The sequence below is a fragment of the Furipterus horrens genome, unplaced genomic scaffold (assembly GCF_987537825.1).
Source record: "Furipterus horrens unplaced genomic scaffold, mFurHor1.1.pri manual_scaffold_8, whole genome shotgun sequence".
NCBI lineage: Eukaryota > Metazoa > Chordata > Mammalia > Chiroptera > Furipteridae > Furipterus > Furipterus horrens.
In genome coordinates, this window is record NW_028327178.1 from 71,906,920 (window position 1) to 71,924,707 (window position 17,788).

A 17,788-nucleotide genomic window follows, 5' to 3' on the forward strand; every position below is an offset into this window, starting at 1 on the left:
ATGGCATTGGCTCAAAGTTCAGGATCTTTTTACCTAAAACAGGTCAGTGTATAGATGATGCTTTATCTGAAGATTTGTAACTAAAAAAAGCATATCTAACATTCAATATTGACTCAGGGATAGGATAACTAAAATAAATGCTTCTATTCAAATAAATGGAGAAATATATACACACAGTTCATATAATAATTGAAAGGACCCTTGGGAATGGAGTCCTCATGTATATGATTTTTTGGTATGTCTTTTTTATTATGCTGTTACAGTTGTCCCAATCTCATTTCCCTTTGTTCCCCTTTACCCAGCAGCCCCCTCCCTCCAGCAGTCCCACCCAACTTAGCCCATGTCATCCATGCTTCATGCATATAAGCTCTTCTCTACATCCCCGCCTATTCTGCACTCTCCTACTATGCTTCTTAATTCCTGTACCATTTCCCTCTCTCCCCCCCAACCCCCTCCCAGCTGACACCCCTCCCCATGGTCCCCATACCTATGATTCTGTTCCCACTCTGGTTGCCTGCTTAAATTGACTTTATTTCCATTCCTAGCTTCTGTTGTTGATAGCTGTGATTCTGTTGTGATTTTAATGTTCACACTTTTGATCTTCTTTTTCTTAAATAAGTCCCTTTAACATTTCATATAATAATGGATTGGTGATGATGAACTCCTTCAGCTTTACTTTGTCTGAGAAGCACTTTCTCTGCTCTTCCACCCCAAATAATAATTTTGTTGGATAGAGTAATCTTGGTTGTAGGTTTTTGTCTCTCATCACTGAATATTTCCTGCCAGTCCGTTCTTGTCTGCAAAGTTTCTTTTGAGAAATCAGCTGACAATCTTTGTAGGTAATTCTCTTTTCTCTTGCTGTTTTTAAGATCCTCTCTTTATCCTTAACTTTTGGCATTTTGATTATGATATGTCTTGGTGTGATCCTCCCTGGGTCTAGTTTGTTTGGAACTCTCTGTGCTTCCTGGACCTGTATGCCCATTTCCTTTCCAAAATTAGGGACGTTTTCCTTTATTATTTTTTCACATAGTTTTTCAATTTCTTGCTCTTCCTCTTCTCCTTCTCAAACCCCTATGATTTGGATGTTAGCATGTACAAAGCTATCCCAGAGGTTTGTAAGCCTCTCTTCATTTTTTAAAATTCTTGTTTCCTCCTTCTGTACTGGTTGACTGTTTATTTCTTCCTTATGTTCCAATTTGTTGATTTGAGGCCTGGTTTCCTTTCCTTCACTAGTTTCATGTGGATTTTCCTTCATTTTATTTAGTATGGCCTTCATTTCTTCTCTGTCATATTTAATCTTTCTGTCAGGTCAGTTAGCATCTTTATCACCAGTACTTTAAACTGTGCATCTGTTAAATTGGCTATCTTCTCATCTGTTGGGTTCGCTATTTCCTCATCTGTTAGGTTTGCTATTTAGTTGTAGCTTAGTTCCCTCACTGGAACCTTGATCTGACCCCCTTTTGGGCTGTACTTCTCTGTCTCCTCATCTTGACAGCTTTCTGTGTTTGCCTCTGTGTCTTGGTAGAGCTGTCGCACCTGCTATGTTACATGGGGCGGAGCCTTAGGTATCTGTTAGTGCTGGTGACCTGTTTCACACATTGTTGCGCTTTATGTGGGAGAAGGGTCTGAGAGGGAACAATGCCACTTGCTCAGCACTCACCCTTTTTCCAGGCACTTCTCCCCCTTCCTGTATTAAGCAAGCTGCCTCCTTTGAGAGCCTGGTACTTTCTTCCTCCACCCCAACCCCCACTGGCTTTCACAATCAGAAGCAATGCGGTTCTATTTTTTCTGGAGCTGGAACTGCAAGCTACGCAGTTAGGTTTGAGGCTGGGGTCGCTTCTGGGGTTTAAAATATATGACTGCTTTTCACCACGGCTACAGTAGCTGTACTGCTATCTGCGCTGCCAGCCTCTGCTATCTCAAGCTGCATGTCAGCTGCAGCTGAGTACCTCCCCTGCAGCCGCTACTCTGCTCCTCTTTCTCTCCAGCCGGGCTCTGCGCCTTTTACCTTTCTGGCTGGATATTTCTTTATTTCTTTGTTGAACTTCCCTGTAGTTTTTCTGGGTTTTTTGTTTTTTTTTTTTTTAGTTTTTAAGTGGTAAATTCCTTCTTAGATGTGCGGAAGACACAGTGTTTCTATTTATGCCTCCATCTTGGCCAGAAGTCTATACAATATGATCAGGACAATGTATTGTTAAGGAGGCTCCATGATAGGAGATCTAGGGACTAAAGCCTGACAAAAGCAAAAAAGGTGGTTAGGAGGTGATTCTGCAAAGACAACAATAGACATTTGAGAACTAAAATGAGAGATGCAAGAGGAGCTGTCATAGAAGCCAAGGGAAGAGAACAGTTGGAGATGAAAGTGGATTCCAGAGGAAACCATATTTCTTGGAAGATACCTGGAAGATTTCCTTCCCTCACCTGAAACCCCTGAATACAGTTCTTAATTTTTCTCCTTATACATGGGACCAGACTTTCTAATAAGTATACTAGTGACTCAGTTCTTATGCCTTCCAGGAATTGAATTCTTGTGAAATTGAGGAATTAGGAATTCAAGATACCTGTACCACTTTTTATTCCCTATCTTTATAAATGAGTAAATGAGGTACACAGAAAAGTTTACAGATTTGTAAAGAAGCAAAGTTTATTAGAACAAAAGGCCACAACACATAAAGACTTAATGTAAAGAAAGTAAACTAAGCCAAATGTCCTTTGACCACTTATGGGATGCATTTTTCTATACTATAAAAGTGTAAAAATTTTGATTATTTAGTCCTCACCACCATCTTCACTTTCAAAGAGAGTGGAATGGGTCAGAAGATTGCCCCAAATAGGTTTCAGAGTCAGTGTGGAGTGGCAATTTGTGATGGACAGATTTCATTCTTCTGTTTGTTGAGGTGAGACTTCTGGCTAAAGCTTTGCCCACATGTTTTGCACACCTAAGGCTTTTCCTCCTGGTGTGTTATCTGATGTAAGATGAGATATGACTTTTGGATGAAGCCTTGGCCACACTCTCTGCAAACACAGGGTTTCTCTTTTGAATGTATCCATTTATGCATGATTAAAGCTGACTTATTGCTAAAGCCTAGTCCACACTGCCTGCACATGTAAGGCTTCTCCCTCAAGTGTTTCCTCTTGTGCCTGATGAGACCTGCCTGGTGACTGAAGCCTCGCCCACACTCCCTGCACACATACGGCTTTTCCCCTGAGTGTGTCCTCTGGTGTGCAATGAGATTTGACTTCTGGCTGAAGCCTCGCCCGCACTCCTCACACACCATGGGCTTTTCCCCTGAATGTGTCCTCTGGTGTCTGATGAGATTTGATTGTTGGCTGAAGCCTCGCCCACAATCCTTGCACACGATAGGCTTATCCCCTGAGTGTATGTTCTGGTGTCTGTTGAGGTGTGACTTCAGACTAAAGCCTCGTCCACACACACCACACACATAAGGCTTCTCCCCTGTGTGTGTCCGCCTATGTGAGATGAGGGTTGAATTCTGGCTAAAACTATGCCCACACACTCCACACACATAAGGCTTCTCCTTTGAGTGTGTCCTTTGGTGGTTGACAAGGGTTGTCCTCTGCCTAAAGCACCGCCCACACTCCTTGCAGGCATAAGGCTTCTCCCCTGAGTGCGTTCTCTGGTGTGAGATGAGGTTTGACCTATCACTGAAGCCTAGTCCACAATCACTGCACACGATGGTCTTCTCCTCTAAGTGTGTCCTCTGGTGTCTAACAACAGCTGACTTCTGGCTAAAGCCTTTCCCACACTCTCGGCATACATAGGGCTTCTCCCCTGAGTGTGTCCTCTGGTGTATGATGAGGTTTGACTTCTGACTAAAGCCTCGCCCACATTCATTGCACATATATGGTTTTTCACCTGAGTGTGTCCTCTCGTGTATAATGAGTGTTGATTTCCGGTTAAATCCTCGTCCACACTCTGTGCACACAATAGGTTTCTCCCCTGAATGTGCCTTCTGGTGCCTGGCAAGACTTTTCTTTAGACTAAAGCCCTTCTCACACACCCCACACACATATGGCTTCTCCCCTGAGTGTATCCTCTGGTGACTAAGCAGGTTTGTCATCTTGCTGAAGCCCAGTCCACACTCTCCACAATTGACTGTTCCAAATCCTAAGACTTCTATCCTCTTCAACAATTTGTTTGTTTCTTCAGGATTCCCCACCTGAGTAGGGCTGGCCTCTAATTCCAATCCTCTGATGCCATTCCTAGACCTGACTGGCTGCCTTCGGGGTGACTTGGAGAATACTACTAAAGTTCGTTTCTTTGTCTTTCCAAGTGAAGGCTTGGTGCCTTCTCTTTCTTGACCTTCTGCATTTTCACTCCAAGAGCAAGGATCAGAGGCTTCTTGCAGCTTTTTCTGGTCCTCCCGGCACAGATCCCCTGACAGGATGTGATTTTCTGCACACAGGCATGGGAATATCCAAGGGGTATGATTACACAGCACATGCTGCATGTGTAACTTCTGACTAGAGAAATCCGGAGGACAGAAAGCACAGAGTTGGAGTTCTGGCTTTGGTTCTCCTGCAGAGAGAAGAGTCTAAGTCAGAACTGAGACTCACTGGGGCAACTCAAGTAATTATGCCAATTCTGATGTCGAGACTCAACTTCTTGTTCTTTAAAATGCTTAAAACTTAAGTGCTACCCAAATAAGACCTTCCTTTACATAAGCACTTTTCCAGGCTATCACAACATCTTCCATTACAATCCAGAAAATCCACTTCTAAACCTATGTATCAGACTATAAAAGCATCACAGGCAGCTCTGGCTTTGTAAATAACACCAATATGCAAGTCTTACCTGCCCACCCCCCACTACAATTATCTTCTAACTCACAACCACCCACAATAAAATAAACTGTGTCCACAAGTATAGTATTTTCTTTGACTGAGAGATCTCTAACCAGAGGACCCATGTGAAAATGTCATGTCTTTCCCTATTTCCATATGAAGACAAAGAGACAGATTAAGAGAGCAGTTTGGAGAATTCCTAGTGGCTAAAGAGATCATGTGTGAGATGCCTGAACTAGTTTTCCCACTCATTAGCAATTAGAGGATTACTTTGTGCCAGAACTCCTACAAGGCAGTAGGTTTTCAACAACGGGGCAATACAACCAGCCTTAAGAGATGTTCTCTCCTGGTGCTCCTGACCAATTCAAGCCCTGATAATACCCATAATTAATCTAAATAAAAATTCCTCCAGAAATCAATGTAACAGAAAAACTTTCTTCTTATAGTACCTCTTGTGTAGGAAATGTCAACATTAAATGTGTTGTTTCATCACAACTGGTTCTAGTCAGCTGAAGGCAATAAATGACCACACAATTTGAGAAACCAGGTATAGATTTTACCAGATCTACCTGAACATTCTTTCCTTGATCAATGAACTAAACTTTTAAAAACCATTTGCATTCCAGAATTATTCCATCCTATATAAAATGCTACTATATTTGGAGATAGGGCCCTTAAAGAGGTAATTAAGGATAAAAAAGTTCATAAGGGTTGGGCCCTAATCCAATATAAGTGATGTCTTTACAAGAGGAGGGAGAGACAGCAGGAATGTGTACGTACAGAGGAAAGGCCAATGAGGACATAGTAAAAAGGCAGCCATTTGCAAGCCAAGGAGAGAGGCCTCATGAGCAACAAAACCTGCTGACACTTTGATTGTCCAAGAACTCTATGTCTTCAGAACTGTAAAAAAATAAACTTCTGTTGTTTACGCCACTTAGTCTGTAGTATTTTGTTTTGGCAGCCTTTAATTCCTTTGCTTGGACCTTTTCTGTCACTGTAGTCAAGCACTTATGCATCTGCCCAATAGTCAGCCCTTAAGTGACACCTATGAAACTTATCAGTTATTACACTAAATGTGAAAGGGCCACAGTCCAGTTATAAAACACAAACTTGGTCTGGCATAAAATGTACTACCAGTTATGTGCTACTGCTTAGAACACTCAAATCACATTATTTTTTAAGAGAAAAAGATGAATGCAGAAATACTATACCAAAAAATACATAAGAAAGTGAGTGCTAAGACTAACCAGAAGGAAAAGTTAAAAGGAGTATCACATAGAACAAAGAATATTTGTTAAAAACTTTATTAATAAGTGAGAATAAATTATGATGACTTTTTACATACCTACATTTACTAAAGTAAAATATAAAGATAAAACTCAGAAATAAATGGAGAATTTCAAATAAATTACAATGACATTGTGGAGGTCTATGACTCTTTCTAGAAGATAAAAAAGAACATAACTTGTAAATTAGAAATAATTTCTATTATACATGCTATAATCCCTCAATTCTAGGACGATTAATTATAAGGCTCTTTCAAATTTAATGAAATAGAGAAAAAAATTTCTTACATGAGAAAAGAAAACATATACTTCTCTGAGGATGAAATATTTATAAAATTGTTGAAAGTATTAAAAAAAACACATAATTCCTTAAAGCTATCTATACTTCTATCACTAAAAAATAATTCCAAGTAGAAAGAAAAATTCCCTGAAACCTCTGTCCCCATCTCTCCAATTCTATCCCCACCAAGGTAATCACTAGTCACAGTGAATAACAATACAGACTTCTATGTACAATCTTTCATATACCTCTCTTTTTTAACAAAAACTGAACAACACTCTTCTGCAACTTTTTCATTTAAGAATATATCCATTTAGTATCTGAGTTATTCTGTTAAAGAAGGTAAAGGCCAACCTGTTCATCATTAATAAACAGATAGGAAATAGCAACACAAAAGCAAAAATAATAAATGGAAATGGAAATAGAAATGTGAAAACTAAAAAGCACAATATCTGAAATGAAAAATGCACTGGCCAGGGCTTAACAGCATATTGAAAATGACAGAGAGATAGTAAGATCATCCAAAATCATCTACTCTGAACAACAGAGAGAAAAAAAAAATTTAAAGTATGGCTCCAAAACCTGTGGGACAATGCAAAAAGGACTAACACACATTTAATTGTAGTCGCTAAAAAGGAGAGAAAGAATGGAGCAGAAAAAAGAAAAAACATGTGAAGGAATAATGCCCCCCAATTTCCCAAATTTGGTTCTGGCCATAAATTTATAGATTCAAAAATCTCAGTGAACCCCAAGCAGGAAAAATACAAAGAAAAGCATGCCTGAAGGGTCCCATCATAGTACCAGCTTAGTACCAAAAATATACAGAAAGGTTTGAAAGTAGTCAGAAAGGGGGGGTGGGGAGATTAACAAAATGAACAAAGTAACAATTATGGAAACGGCAGCTGACTTCACATCCAAAACAACGGAGGCCAAGAACAAGAGAACACTATCTATCTTAAAAGTGCTGAAAAGATATATAAAACAATCTAAAATTCTATATCCAGTGAAAATATCCTTCAAGACTGAAGGTGAACTGATAGATCCCAGAGGATTAGGGGTTAGGGGGGACTGGAAGAGATTAGCAAAAGAACATATTTGCATGTATGCATAGCTCATAGACACAGACAACAATGTGGTGAAGGCTTTGGGGGAAAAGGTGGTAAAATGGGAGACATCTGTAATTTTGTCAACAATGGAAAAAATACTGAAGGTGAAATAAAGACACATTTAGGATAACAAAATATAAGCAAATACACTGTCAACACAAGGAACGCTAGCTAACCAAGTACTTTAGGCTAAAGAAAAATGATACCTGGTGGAAACTCAGATCTTCAGGAAAAAAAAAAAAAGAAGAGTAGAGAAAATGGTAAGTTATCTGAATGCATATAAAAGAATATTTTTTCTTGATAAAAATACATATTAGGGAATTTACAATGTATGTAGGTGTAATAAGAATGACGACTATAGAATAAAAGGACGTTGGAGGATGGGGCAAATGGAACTGTGCGATTGCAATGTTCTCGTGTTTTTATATAAAGTGTCCAGAATAAGTAGGATAAGAAAAATTAGGGCTATATATCATAATTCCTTAGAGCATGGGTCAATAGGTTTTTTTCTTAAATAGTCATACAGCAAATAGTTTAAGCTTTGAGGTAAGAGGTAAATTTGAGGATATTATATAGTTACTTATATAACCATTTGAAAATGTAAAAAATATTTTTGGCTCACAGTTTTTTAAGAATTTCATAGTTGGATTTTTAGCCTTTCTTCCCCCTGGGCTTGCCTTATTTCTTTAGTTCACTGTTTTTTCTCCCCCCACATTCTTGCTTAATCTTTAAAAAAAAAAAAGAAAAAAACAGTAACAGGAGAAAGAAGCCTATGAATATGGAAAAGAACTGAGTGAGGTAGAGAGCGCAAACTCAGTAGAAGGAATGAAGGGTTCTAATGGAGAAAGATATACCAGAAAAGCCCAGCACTGGAGTAAGAATGAAGGTCTGGAAGGGAGGCTGTGCCACGCAATGCAAACAGCAGCCAGGGGGTGAGAAGCACATCTTCCCTCTCCAGCACTTGAACAATGCCTCCTTTACCCGACCCTGAGCTGCCCACAACTCTGTGATCCATTTGCCAAGTGTTCCCACTCACCTGGACAGATGGCTGATGGGCATTTTCCCTCCTCTCTCCAGGTTTCCTTCCCTTGCTCCAGTTGGGTGATGAGTTTTGGTTTAGAAAATGGAATTCCTGCTCACAGGAAAAGAAAACAAGGTGGCTGCAAGTTATGATCTCAAGGGCCAAGTCAGAAGGCAAGATGGCTGCTTCAGGCATACCCTAAAATGCCCAGCAGCATGAATGGGAATACTAAGGCTTACCCAGCGAAACCAGGTTGCTGTAGTTTTCCAGCATCACCTCCTTGTACAGGGACCTCTGAGCAGGGCTCAGGAGCATCCATTCCTCCTGGGTGAAATCCACAGCCACATCCCTGAATGCCATGTATGCCTGTAACACAAAACACAGCCCTGCTCACCAAGGAGCCAGCCTTGCCCAGGACTCATGGTTAGGGGCAGGGAGAGGGCTTCCTTAGTGGTGGTAGGAGAGATATCTAGTTCCTGCCTTTGACTGTGACCCTGATGCTATGTGTTCCAAGACCTTTAAACCTCTGTTACTATCCAGCCAGCAGCACTTGAGAATCCACACATTCAAGATCCTGGGTGAACTGTTTGGAGAAAATATGCAAAAAGAGTCCCTCTCGGGAACTTTAAATCTAGGCAGAGAGAGGAACAGACAACACATAAAAATTAAACAATAATAAAGCATAACAGACTTTTTGAATTTTAAGCGTTTAAAAGATTAAATAGTATAACCAAATTAATCAATATTGAAGCATCTGATTGACCAAAAGTGACACAATTCAATAGTGGCTAAAACTCGTCGTTCCCCTAAATCCCATGGCTCCTTAGCCTTCTCAGACCTGAGAGGCCCAAGTGCAAAGTGGTGACCAGCAGGGACTTGAATTATACGGCCTAGGATTGGGGACCAACTCTGCCATCAGCTAGTGCCTTTTCTCACTTCTGAAATATGGGTAACAACAAATTTACAGCCTCACACTGTGGATGCTCAGGATGGACCTTCTTGGCCACTCAATCTACAAATTCATTTCCACACCCCATCCTCACTCCCTGCCCAGTTCTACTCATATCCTTAACATTATTTCAAAATGGAGGGTATAATGGAATAGAGACACCAGGAAAGATTTCATGAGAGGGTCCCAAGAACTTGGTCTTGAAGGATAGGCCAGAATCACAGCCACATAAGGGAGGCAGAGAAGTGGACACAGAGCAAAGGAAGACAGGAAGCCACAATGTGGGCAGGGAGGACTACCTGAAAGGAATAAAAGGCACCTGGTGATAAAATACAGCATAGGTAGAGTGTAGCAGCCTACAGCGTTTTTACTTTTACTGTAAAATATACACAACAAAAAGTTTTTACCACTTTTATCATGTGCTTATTGCACAATTGTAATCTTCTTTACAAAACTGTCTATTAAAGTTCTTTGCCCATTCTTTAATTGGGTGTTTGTTTGTTTTTTGTTGTTGAGTTATAGTTCTTTATATATTCTGGATATTAATCACTTATCAAGTAAGCAACTGGTAAATATATTGTTTCTCTTTAATGCACAAGAGGTTTTAATTTTGAAGTTCAATTTATTTTTTCTTTTGCTGCCTGGATTTTTGGTGTAATATCCAAGAAATCACTGTAAATCCAACTTCATGAAATTTTCCATGTTTTTATAGTTTATATTTCCCCTAAGAGTTTTATAGTTTTAGCTCTTACCTATTTAGGCCCTTGATCCCTCTGGAGTTAATTTTTGTATATCGTATATGTTAATGGTTCAATTTACATCCTTTTCCATTAACGTATACAGTTTGCCCAGCAATATGTATTGAGCGGGCTGTCTTTCCCACATTGAATAGTCTTGGTATTCTTGTCAGAAATCATTTAACCATTATATATTGAATGTTTATGTCTGGGCTCTCCATTCTATTCTAATCATCTGTATTTGTCTTTATCCTAGTATTGCACAGTTTCCATTACTGTAGCTTTGTAGTGCCCCTGGCTGGTTTGGCTCAGTGGATTGAGCGTCGTCCTGCGAGCTAAGTGTCGCTGGTTCGATCTTCCAGTCAGGGCACATCAGAGAAGGAAAACTCTGACTCCAAAAAACCTCCGCTGCCTTGCGGCATACCTCTTCAGGGGAAAGGCTAAGGGAGTAAACCCCGACAGAAAATCCGGAGCCGGAGTCCCTAAGGCGGTTTGACGTTGTAGTCAACACCGGCAACTCCTGCGGCGCACCTGAAACCAAGCTGTATTGACTCCGTCTTTCCCTTGGACCCTTCAGCTGCGAAGAGAGGGGGGTCTGCTGCATGGGCAACAGCAGACCCTCCATATCACCCTGCCCAGGCTCTGTAGCTTCAGCTTCACTGGAGAGGACACTCCAGCGTCATCGCAAGATGTCGATTCAACACGGGAGGAGACAGATACCGTGTCACTCCCGAGTCGGACTGCACAGCCATTCTCGGCGGTGCAGATAGACTCTTAAGAAGCTACACCATCGTCTCTCGAGACGGACGGCTGCCAACGACGACGAGCTTTGTAGTAAAATTTGAAATCAGGAACTGTCACCCAACATTGTTCTTTCTCAAGATTGTTTTGAATATTCAGATTCCCCCAAGATTCCATATCAATTTTTAAATGAATTTTTCTATTTCTGAAAAAATAAGTAATTAGGATTTTGACAGGGATAATATTGCATTTGTTTGGGTACTATTGTCATTTTAGCAATATTAAGTCCCATCCATAAACATGTATTGTCTTTCCATTTATTTCTTTGTTTCCTTTAACTCTTTCAGCAATGTTATGTAGTTTTCTTTTCCTTAAGTATATTTTATTGATTACGCTATTACAGTTGTCCCAATCTTTTACCCCTTCGCTCCCCTTTGTCCGGCACCTCCCTTTTCTCCAGCAATACTCCCACGCCCAGTTTATGTCAATAGGTCATGCATATAGGTTCTTTGGCTTCTCCACTTACTCTACTATTCTTAACATCCCCCTGTCTATTCTGTACCTACCAGTTATGCTTCTTGGTCCTTGAACCATTTCCCCCATTCTCTCTTTCCCCCTCCCCACTGATATCCCTCCAAATGATCTCCATATCTATAGTTCTGTTCCTGTTCTTGTTGTTTGCTTAATTTTTTTAAAGTGTATTTTATTGATTATGCAATTACAATTGTCCCAATTTTCCCCCTTGCCCCCCCTCTGCCCATTACCTATCTTCCCTCCAGCAATTCTGCTCCCTCCCTTAGTTAATGTCCATGGGTCATGCAGATAAGTTCTTTGGTTTCTCCATTTCCTATACTATTCTTAACATCCCCACTTATTTTGTACCTACCAGTTATGCTTTTTGATCCCTGCACATATTCTCCCATTCTCCCCCTTGCCCCTACCCACTGACAACCTGCAATATGATTTCCATATCTATGGTTCTGTGTGGAGTCTCTGGGGATTTCCAAGGTGGGCAAAGAGTGTAAGCCAGGTTGATGGAGTCTCAGATACGGCACCAGCTTCCCAGCTCTGTGAATCTGGGGTAGGAGGGTTTTGAAAAGGTACAACGGCGTCTGCTCACCTTGATGTCAGGCCCTTCAGTTTCTCCCAGTATGCCACTGGTGCCTTTCAGGCTGCAACCCTGGTCTGGAGCTCAGAAGAAGTGAGTCTGAGTAGGTGAGTCCATATGTAGGTTCTTTAAGAGGAACTGCTTGGGGCTCAGACGTTTCTTCCACTGACTCAATCCCCAGTGGTTTTTGCAGCCCAAAGTTGTGGAGACTTATCTTTCCTGGCACTGGGACCATGGTCTGGAGGCCTGATGTTTCCTGGGACTCATCGCTCCTGAGATATCCATCACAAATTTTTATCCACTACCCATGGGTGAGGGACCAGCCCATTCTACATCTGCACCCCTTCTAACAGTCTGGATTGGCATGGTTTCTTCAATTCCGAAGTTGTCGGACTTCCATTCAACTCAATTTCTGACAGTTCTGAATGATGCTTGTTCTACATTTTAGCTATAATTTGGATGTCGTTGTGCAAAGAGGTAAGACATGTCTGCCTACACTGTCATCTTGACCAAAAGTCTCATAATACTCTTGTAGTAATTTACATTTTGCAGAATCTGTAGTAATGTTCTTACTTTCATTTCTCATTTTAGTAATTTGAGTCTTGTTTTGTTGGTTTTCTCTATTATTTTTCTATTCTCTATTTAACTCTGCTCTAATCTTTATTATTTACTTCCTCCTTCTAGCTTTCGTTCACTTTGTACTTCTTCTAGTTTCTCAGGTTGTCAAATTAGGTTATTACCTGGAGATCTTTCATTTTCAATGTGTTTATAGCTATAAATTTCCCTCTTGTCATTTCTGTTGCTGCAACCTAAGTTTCCACTTTGATTTCTTCTTTGGTCCAATGGTTGTTTAGGAGTGTAGTGATTAATTTCCACATTTTTCATCTTTTATTGGTTTCTAACTTCATCCCATTGTGGGAAAAAAACTTTGTATTTCTTTCTTTTTAAGTCACTGAGACTTAACTTGTGGCTTAACATAAGGTTTTTCCTGGAGTGTCCCATGTATATTTTGTGTTGAGTCGAATAGTCTGTATAATTCCAATAGATATAGTTGATTTATTGTATTCTTCAAGTCCTCTGTTTCCTTATCTTCTGCCTGGTTGTTCTATCCATTAATGAAGGTCAAATATTGAATTCCCCAACTATTATTTTGAACTGTCTCTCTCTCTCTCTTCAATTTTTTTCATTTTTGCTTCATATATTTTCAGGGTATGTTATTAGGTGTGTAAGCATATATACATACTTTTTATATTTTCTTGCTCTACCAAACCTTTCATTAATATCTAATGTCTTTCTTGTCTCTTGTAATATTTGATTTAAAGTCTATTTTTTCTGATATTGGTGTAGCCACCTCTACTCTCTCAGTTATTATTTGCATGAAATATCTTTTGCCATACTTTTGCTTTCATCTTATATCTTTAGATCTAAATTATTTTAGACAGTATATGCTTGGATCATGATATTTTGGTTGTTATCCATTGTACCAAATTATGTCTTTTGATTGATTAGAGAGTTTAATCCATTTACATATCACATAGTTTCTGGTAAGAAGAGACTTCTGCCCCTTTGCTGTTTGTTTTCTACATGCCTTGTAGCTTTTCTGTCCTTCATTTCTTGCATTACTGTCTTTTTTATTTAGTTGATTTTAGCACAACTTTTAAATTCCCTTACTTTTTGCTGCATATTCTATATCTATTTTCTTAGTGGTTATCATAGGAATTAAATTTATCATCTTAAAGTTATAACACTCTAAATTGAATTTATATCAGCTTAACTTCAATAGCAAAAAAAATTCTCCTATACAGCTCAATCCTCACCTCTTATTAGATAGTAAAGCCTCAAAATTATACCTTAATTACACATGTCCAAAAACAGAGTAATTTGTTTTTTTTTAAAAATATTTTTATTGATTTTAGAGAGAGGGGGAAGGGATGGAGTGAGAAGAGGGAGAAACATCAATTTGTTATTACATTCATTTACACATTCAGAAACTAATTATTTTTTAATGTATTAGTCTCTTATACAATAAATAAAAGGTAGAAGATCAAAGTGACAATAGCACTTGTGGGGAACCGTTCCTTGTGGTTTCGGAAATCGTAGCCCAAGCCATGAGCCAAGCTGCTACCCCACCTTCCCCAGAAGCCTTTAAGTCTCAGCAGAAAACCGAAAGGCTGTGAAGCAGACAGGACCAAAGGCCACTCAGAGGGTTCCCAATGGGAATTGGGTTTAAAAAAATGCATATTATGCTTTAGAGCTTGCTCCACTTTTCTTAGCTCTTAGTTAACTATAAACAATCTGTAGCAAAGTATGTATGAAGCCTTGCACCTAATGCCAGTGTGGTGTCAAGATGTTTAATAGACCCTGACACAGACTGGTCACTGTGCCCTCTATATTAATATCTATAATCAGTAACTGTCAACTGTAATCCAGGCGCCTAAAAGCTAATTGGTGATTTATGAGTTTTGACCTTGCATCTTCCATGCATACCTTTCTCAATAAAAGGCATGAGGAATGGAGGTCTTGCGCTTTCTCCACTAGAGGGAATAGCCACCTCCCATTCCCCGCAGACAAAATAGTGTCCTGGATAAATTTGTTCCACTGTGGTCCTGAAACCTCTTCTGGACAGAAAAGTTTCCAACCGACTCAGGGCATGGGAGGAAGCTCAGCCTCAAATACTAGCTTACATAAATGCCCCTTTACTAGTTGACTTTATTTCTTCATATAGTTTCAAGTAACTGTTTAGTGTCATTTCATTTCAACTTGATAGATTTCCATTAGCACTTATCACAAGGCAAGTCTACCTTTTGTTTCTCTGGGAATGTCTTAAATTTCTCTCTTACTTTTGAGGATAGTTTTGATGGATATAGAATTCTTGGTTGACATTTTCCCCCAGCACTTTGAATACCTCAATCTGCTGCCTTCTGCCTTCCACAGTTTCTGATTAGATATTCGATGTTAGAGGGCTCCTTTCATGTGGCAACTGCCTCTCTCTTGCAGCTTTAAATATTCTGTTGCCTCTAGCTTTCAAAGGTTTGATTCCAATGTATCTTAGGTGTGGGTCTCTGAGAATTTATCCTGCTTAGAGTTTGTTGAACTTCTTGGTTCCTTTTTATGTTTTCTCTTTGATATTTCCATTTTGTTCTTACATTGTTTTCTTAACTTTGTTCATGTCTTACTTACTCTAGCTCTGAGAACCTTCTTTTTTTTTTTTTACAGCTTATAACACAACTGTTATTAGAAAAGTTATATATAACATAGCATCAACTATTTTCAGGAACAATATTAAACCCAATAAGCAAAAAAAACCAGACTAACAAAATGTGTAACAAGGAACTAATGACCTTTCTATAATCAAATATTCAATTATCTACACTGTTTTTTAAAAGGGAGAAAAATGGTTTACAGGCACATTATATAAAAAAATAAAGCTGCAATAGCAATTATACAATTACCATTCTGAAGAAAATGAATCATCAGAACAGTAATTAATGCGTTCACAAGTTTAAAACATTTCACTTTTAAATTACTGGATATACACTGAAGTCTGAGTTTCAAAAGTGATTTTTCTTTTTCCCACAAAAGTGCCAACACTTAAGCTAGAACTTTCAGTGTAATCTTGCCCTAAAAAATTAGGTCATTTTGATAATCATAATAGTCACATCATTTCTGGTGCTATCCGGTCTGTTAATAATAAAACCTTTTTTTTTTAATAGAACTTCTTTTCATTTATTTACTTATTTTTTAATATGTTTTATTGATTATACTGTTACAGGTGTCCCAATTTCCCTTCCCTCTGCTCCCCTCCACCTGGTGGCCCCCATCCCTCCAGCTGTCCCCCCCTTTTAGTCCATGTCCATTGTTTGTGCATATAGTTCTTCTCAGCCTCTTCCTGTTTACTCCATTCCCTCCTACTATGCTTCTTAATTCCTGTACCATCTCCCTCCCTTACTCCCTCCCCCTCCCTCAGACCTCCCCTCAATATGTTTCCCATACCTATAGTTTTTTTTTCCACTCTCGTTGCCTATTTAGTTTGCCTTTGTTTCAACTCCCTAGCTTCTGTTGTTGGTTCTTGTGTTGCAGTTTTCATTTTAGTGTTCATAGTTTTGATCCTCCTTTTTCTAAACCAGTCCCTTTAACATCTCATATAATAGTGGTTTGGAGCTAATGAACTCTTTCAGTTTTATTTTGTCCTGGAAGCACTTTCTCTGCCCTTCTATTCTGAATAACAATTTCACTGGATAGAGTACTCGTGGCTGTACGTTTTTGCTTTCATTACTTTGAATATTTCTTGCCAGTTCCTTCTTGCCTGCAGGGTCTCCCTTGAGAAGTCAGCTGATAGTCTAATTGGGACCCCTTTGTACGTGATTCTTTTCTTCTCTCTTGCTGCTTTTAAGATTCTCTCTTTATCTTTAACTTTTGACAATTTGATTATAATGTGTCTTGGAGTGGTTCTCCCTGGGTCCAGTTTTTCTGGAACTCTCTGTGCTTCCTGGACCTGTAAGTCTATTTCCTTCCCCAAGTTCGGGAAGTTCGGCTTTATTATATTTTCACTTAATTTTTCAATTTCTAGTTCTTCTTCTTCGCCCTCTGGCAATTCTATATACCATATGTTCGATCTCTTATAGCTGTCCCGGAGGTTTCTGATCCTCTTCTCACTTTTCTTGCTTCCTGTTTCCTCTCTCCACACTGGTTGACTGTTTGTTCCTTCTCTCTGTTCCGGTTTGTTGATTTGAACTCTGGATTTTATTTCCTCACCATTTGTCTTGTATGTGTTTTTGTTCTTTTCAGTATGAGTGGTTTTCAATCCTTTCTCGTCTTTTCCCAAATCTTTTGTTAATTCTGTAAGCCACCTTATAACAATGGCTCTGAACTGAGCCGCTGACAGGTTTCTTATTTGTTCATCTGTCAGATTCTTCATCTGTTGCCTGGTGAGCTGCACCACCGGGATTTCTGTAGTTGTCTGCCTCATTTTGACAGATTTGCGTTTTGTTTTCTTGGGCTGGCTATAGGGGGCAGTGCCTGTGTACTCGTCACAACCCAGCGACTGGCGGCGATCTGCAACCTTTTTTGCCACGTTGTGACCCTTTGTCGTCACTACCCAGCGACTGGTGGCGATCCGCAACCTATTTCGCGGCGCTGTGGTGCTTTGTGTGGGGGCGGGGGTCCAAGATGGATCCTGCCTTTATTCTCTGCTGGGAGACCCGGATCCATCCTCCCGCCCTCTGGGCCTCACAGTCTGAGGCAATGCAGTGGCTGCTTTTCCCAACATTGGGGTTAGGAGCTGCTGTGGCTCAACTGCAGCCAGGATTGCTCTCCCTGCCGCTGTCCCTTGTGCTACCACAAACAGCACCACCCACTTTTGCTCTTCTTACCTCCCCGACGAGCGCCGCTGGTTTATAACTTCGTACGTTGGGCTTCCGTGTAGTTTTATTTTCTGGAATTTCTAGTTTTGTTTTGAGGTAGTTGTATTCCTTTCTAGTTGTAGAGGGAAACCGAGTGGGTCAGTCTAAGCCTCCATCTTGACCCAATAAAACCTTTATTTGGATTGTTTTCTTCACTTAAATTGTAGGAAACTGGATACAGGGTTTCTGTTGCAAAGCTATTAAAAGTTCCAAACACAGAGTGTGCAGTGTTGGAAAAAGAGGTCAGTAATAAAACTTGTAATAAATATCGAAGAAGCCATTATTTTTACAGCATTGTAAAATACTAGGAAAAAATGAAGAAAAAGGCAGAGACTTTGTACAGACAAAAATT

At 39.7% G+C, this 17,788-nt stretch overlaps 1 protein-coding gene across 1 annotated transcript in view; it reads right to left on the reverse strand.

The window, feature by feature from the left end:
• Positions 1–2,643: 2,643 nt before the first annotated feature.
• Positions 2,644–17,788, reverse strand: part of ZNF133 (zinc finger protein 133) — a 51,939-nt gene continuing 36,794 nt past the window's right edge. Inside the window, exons 3-5 of the mRNA XM_090286006.1 lie at positions 8,739–8,865; positions 8,515–8,610; positions 2,644–4,540 (exon numbers count right to left, since the gene is read on the reverse strand). Coding sequence (XP_090142132.1) covers positions 2,940–4,540; positions 8,515–8,610; positions 8,739–8,859 — 1,818 coding nt within the window. The 5' untranslated portion in view covers positions 8,860–8,865 and the 3' untranslated portion in view covers positions 2,644–2,939. The remainder of the gene's footprint in view (positions 4,541–8,514; positions 8,611–8,738; positions 8,866–17,788) is intronic.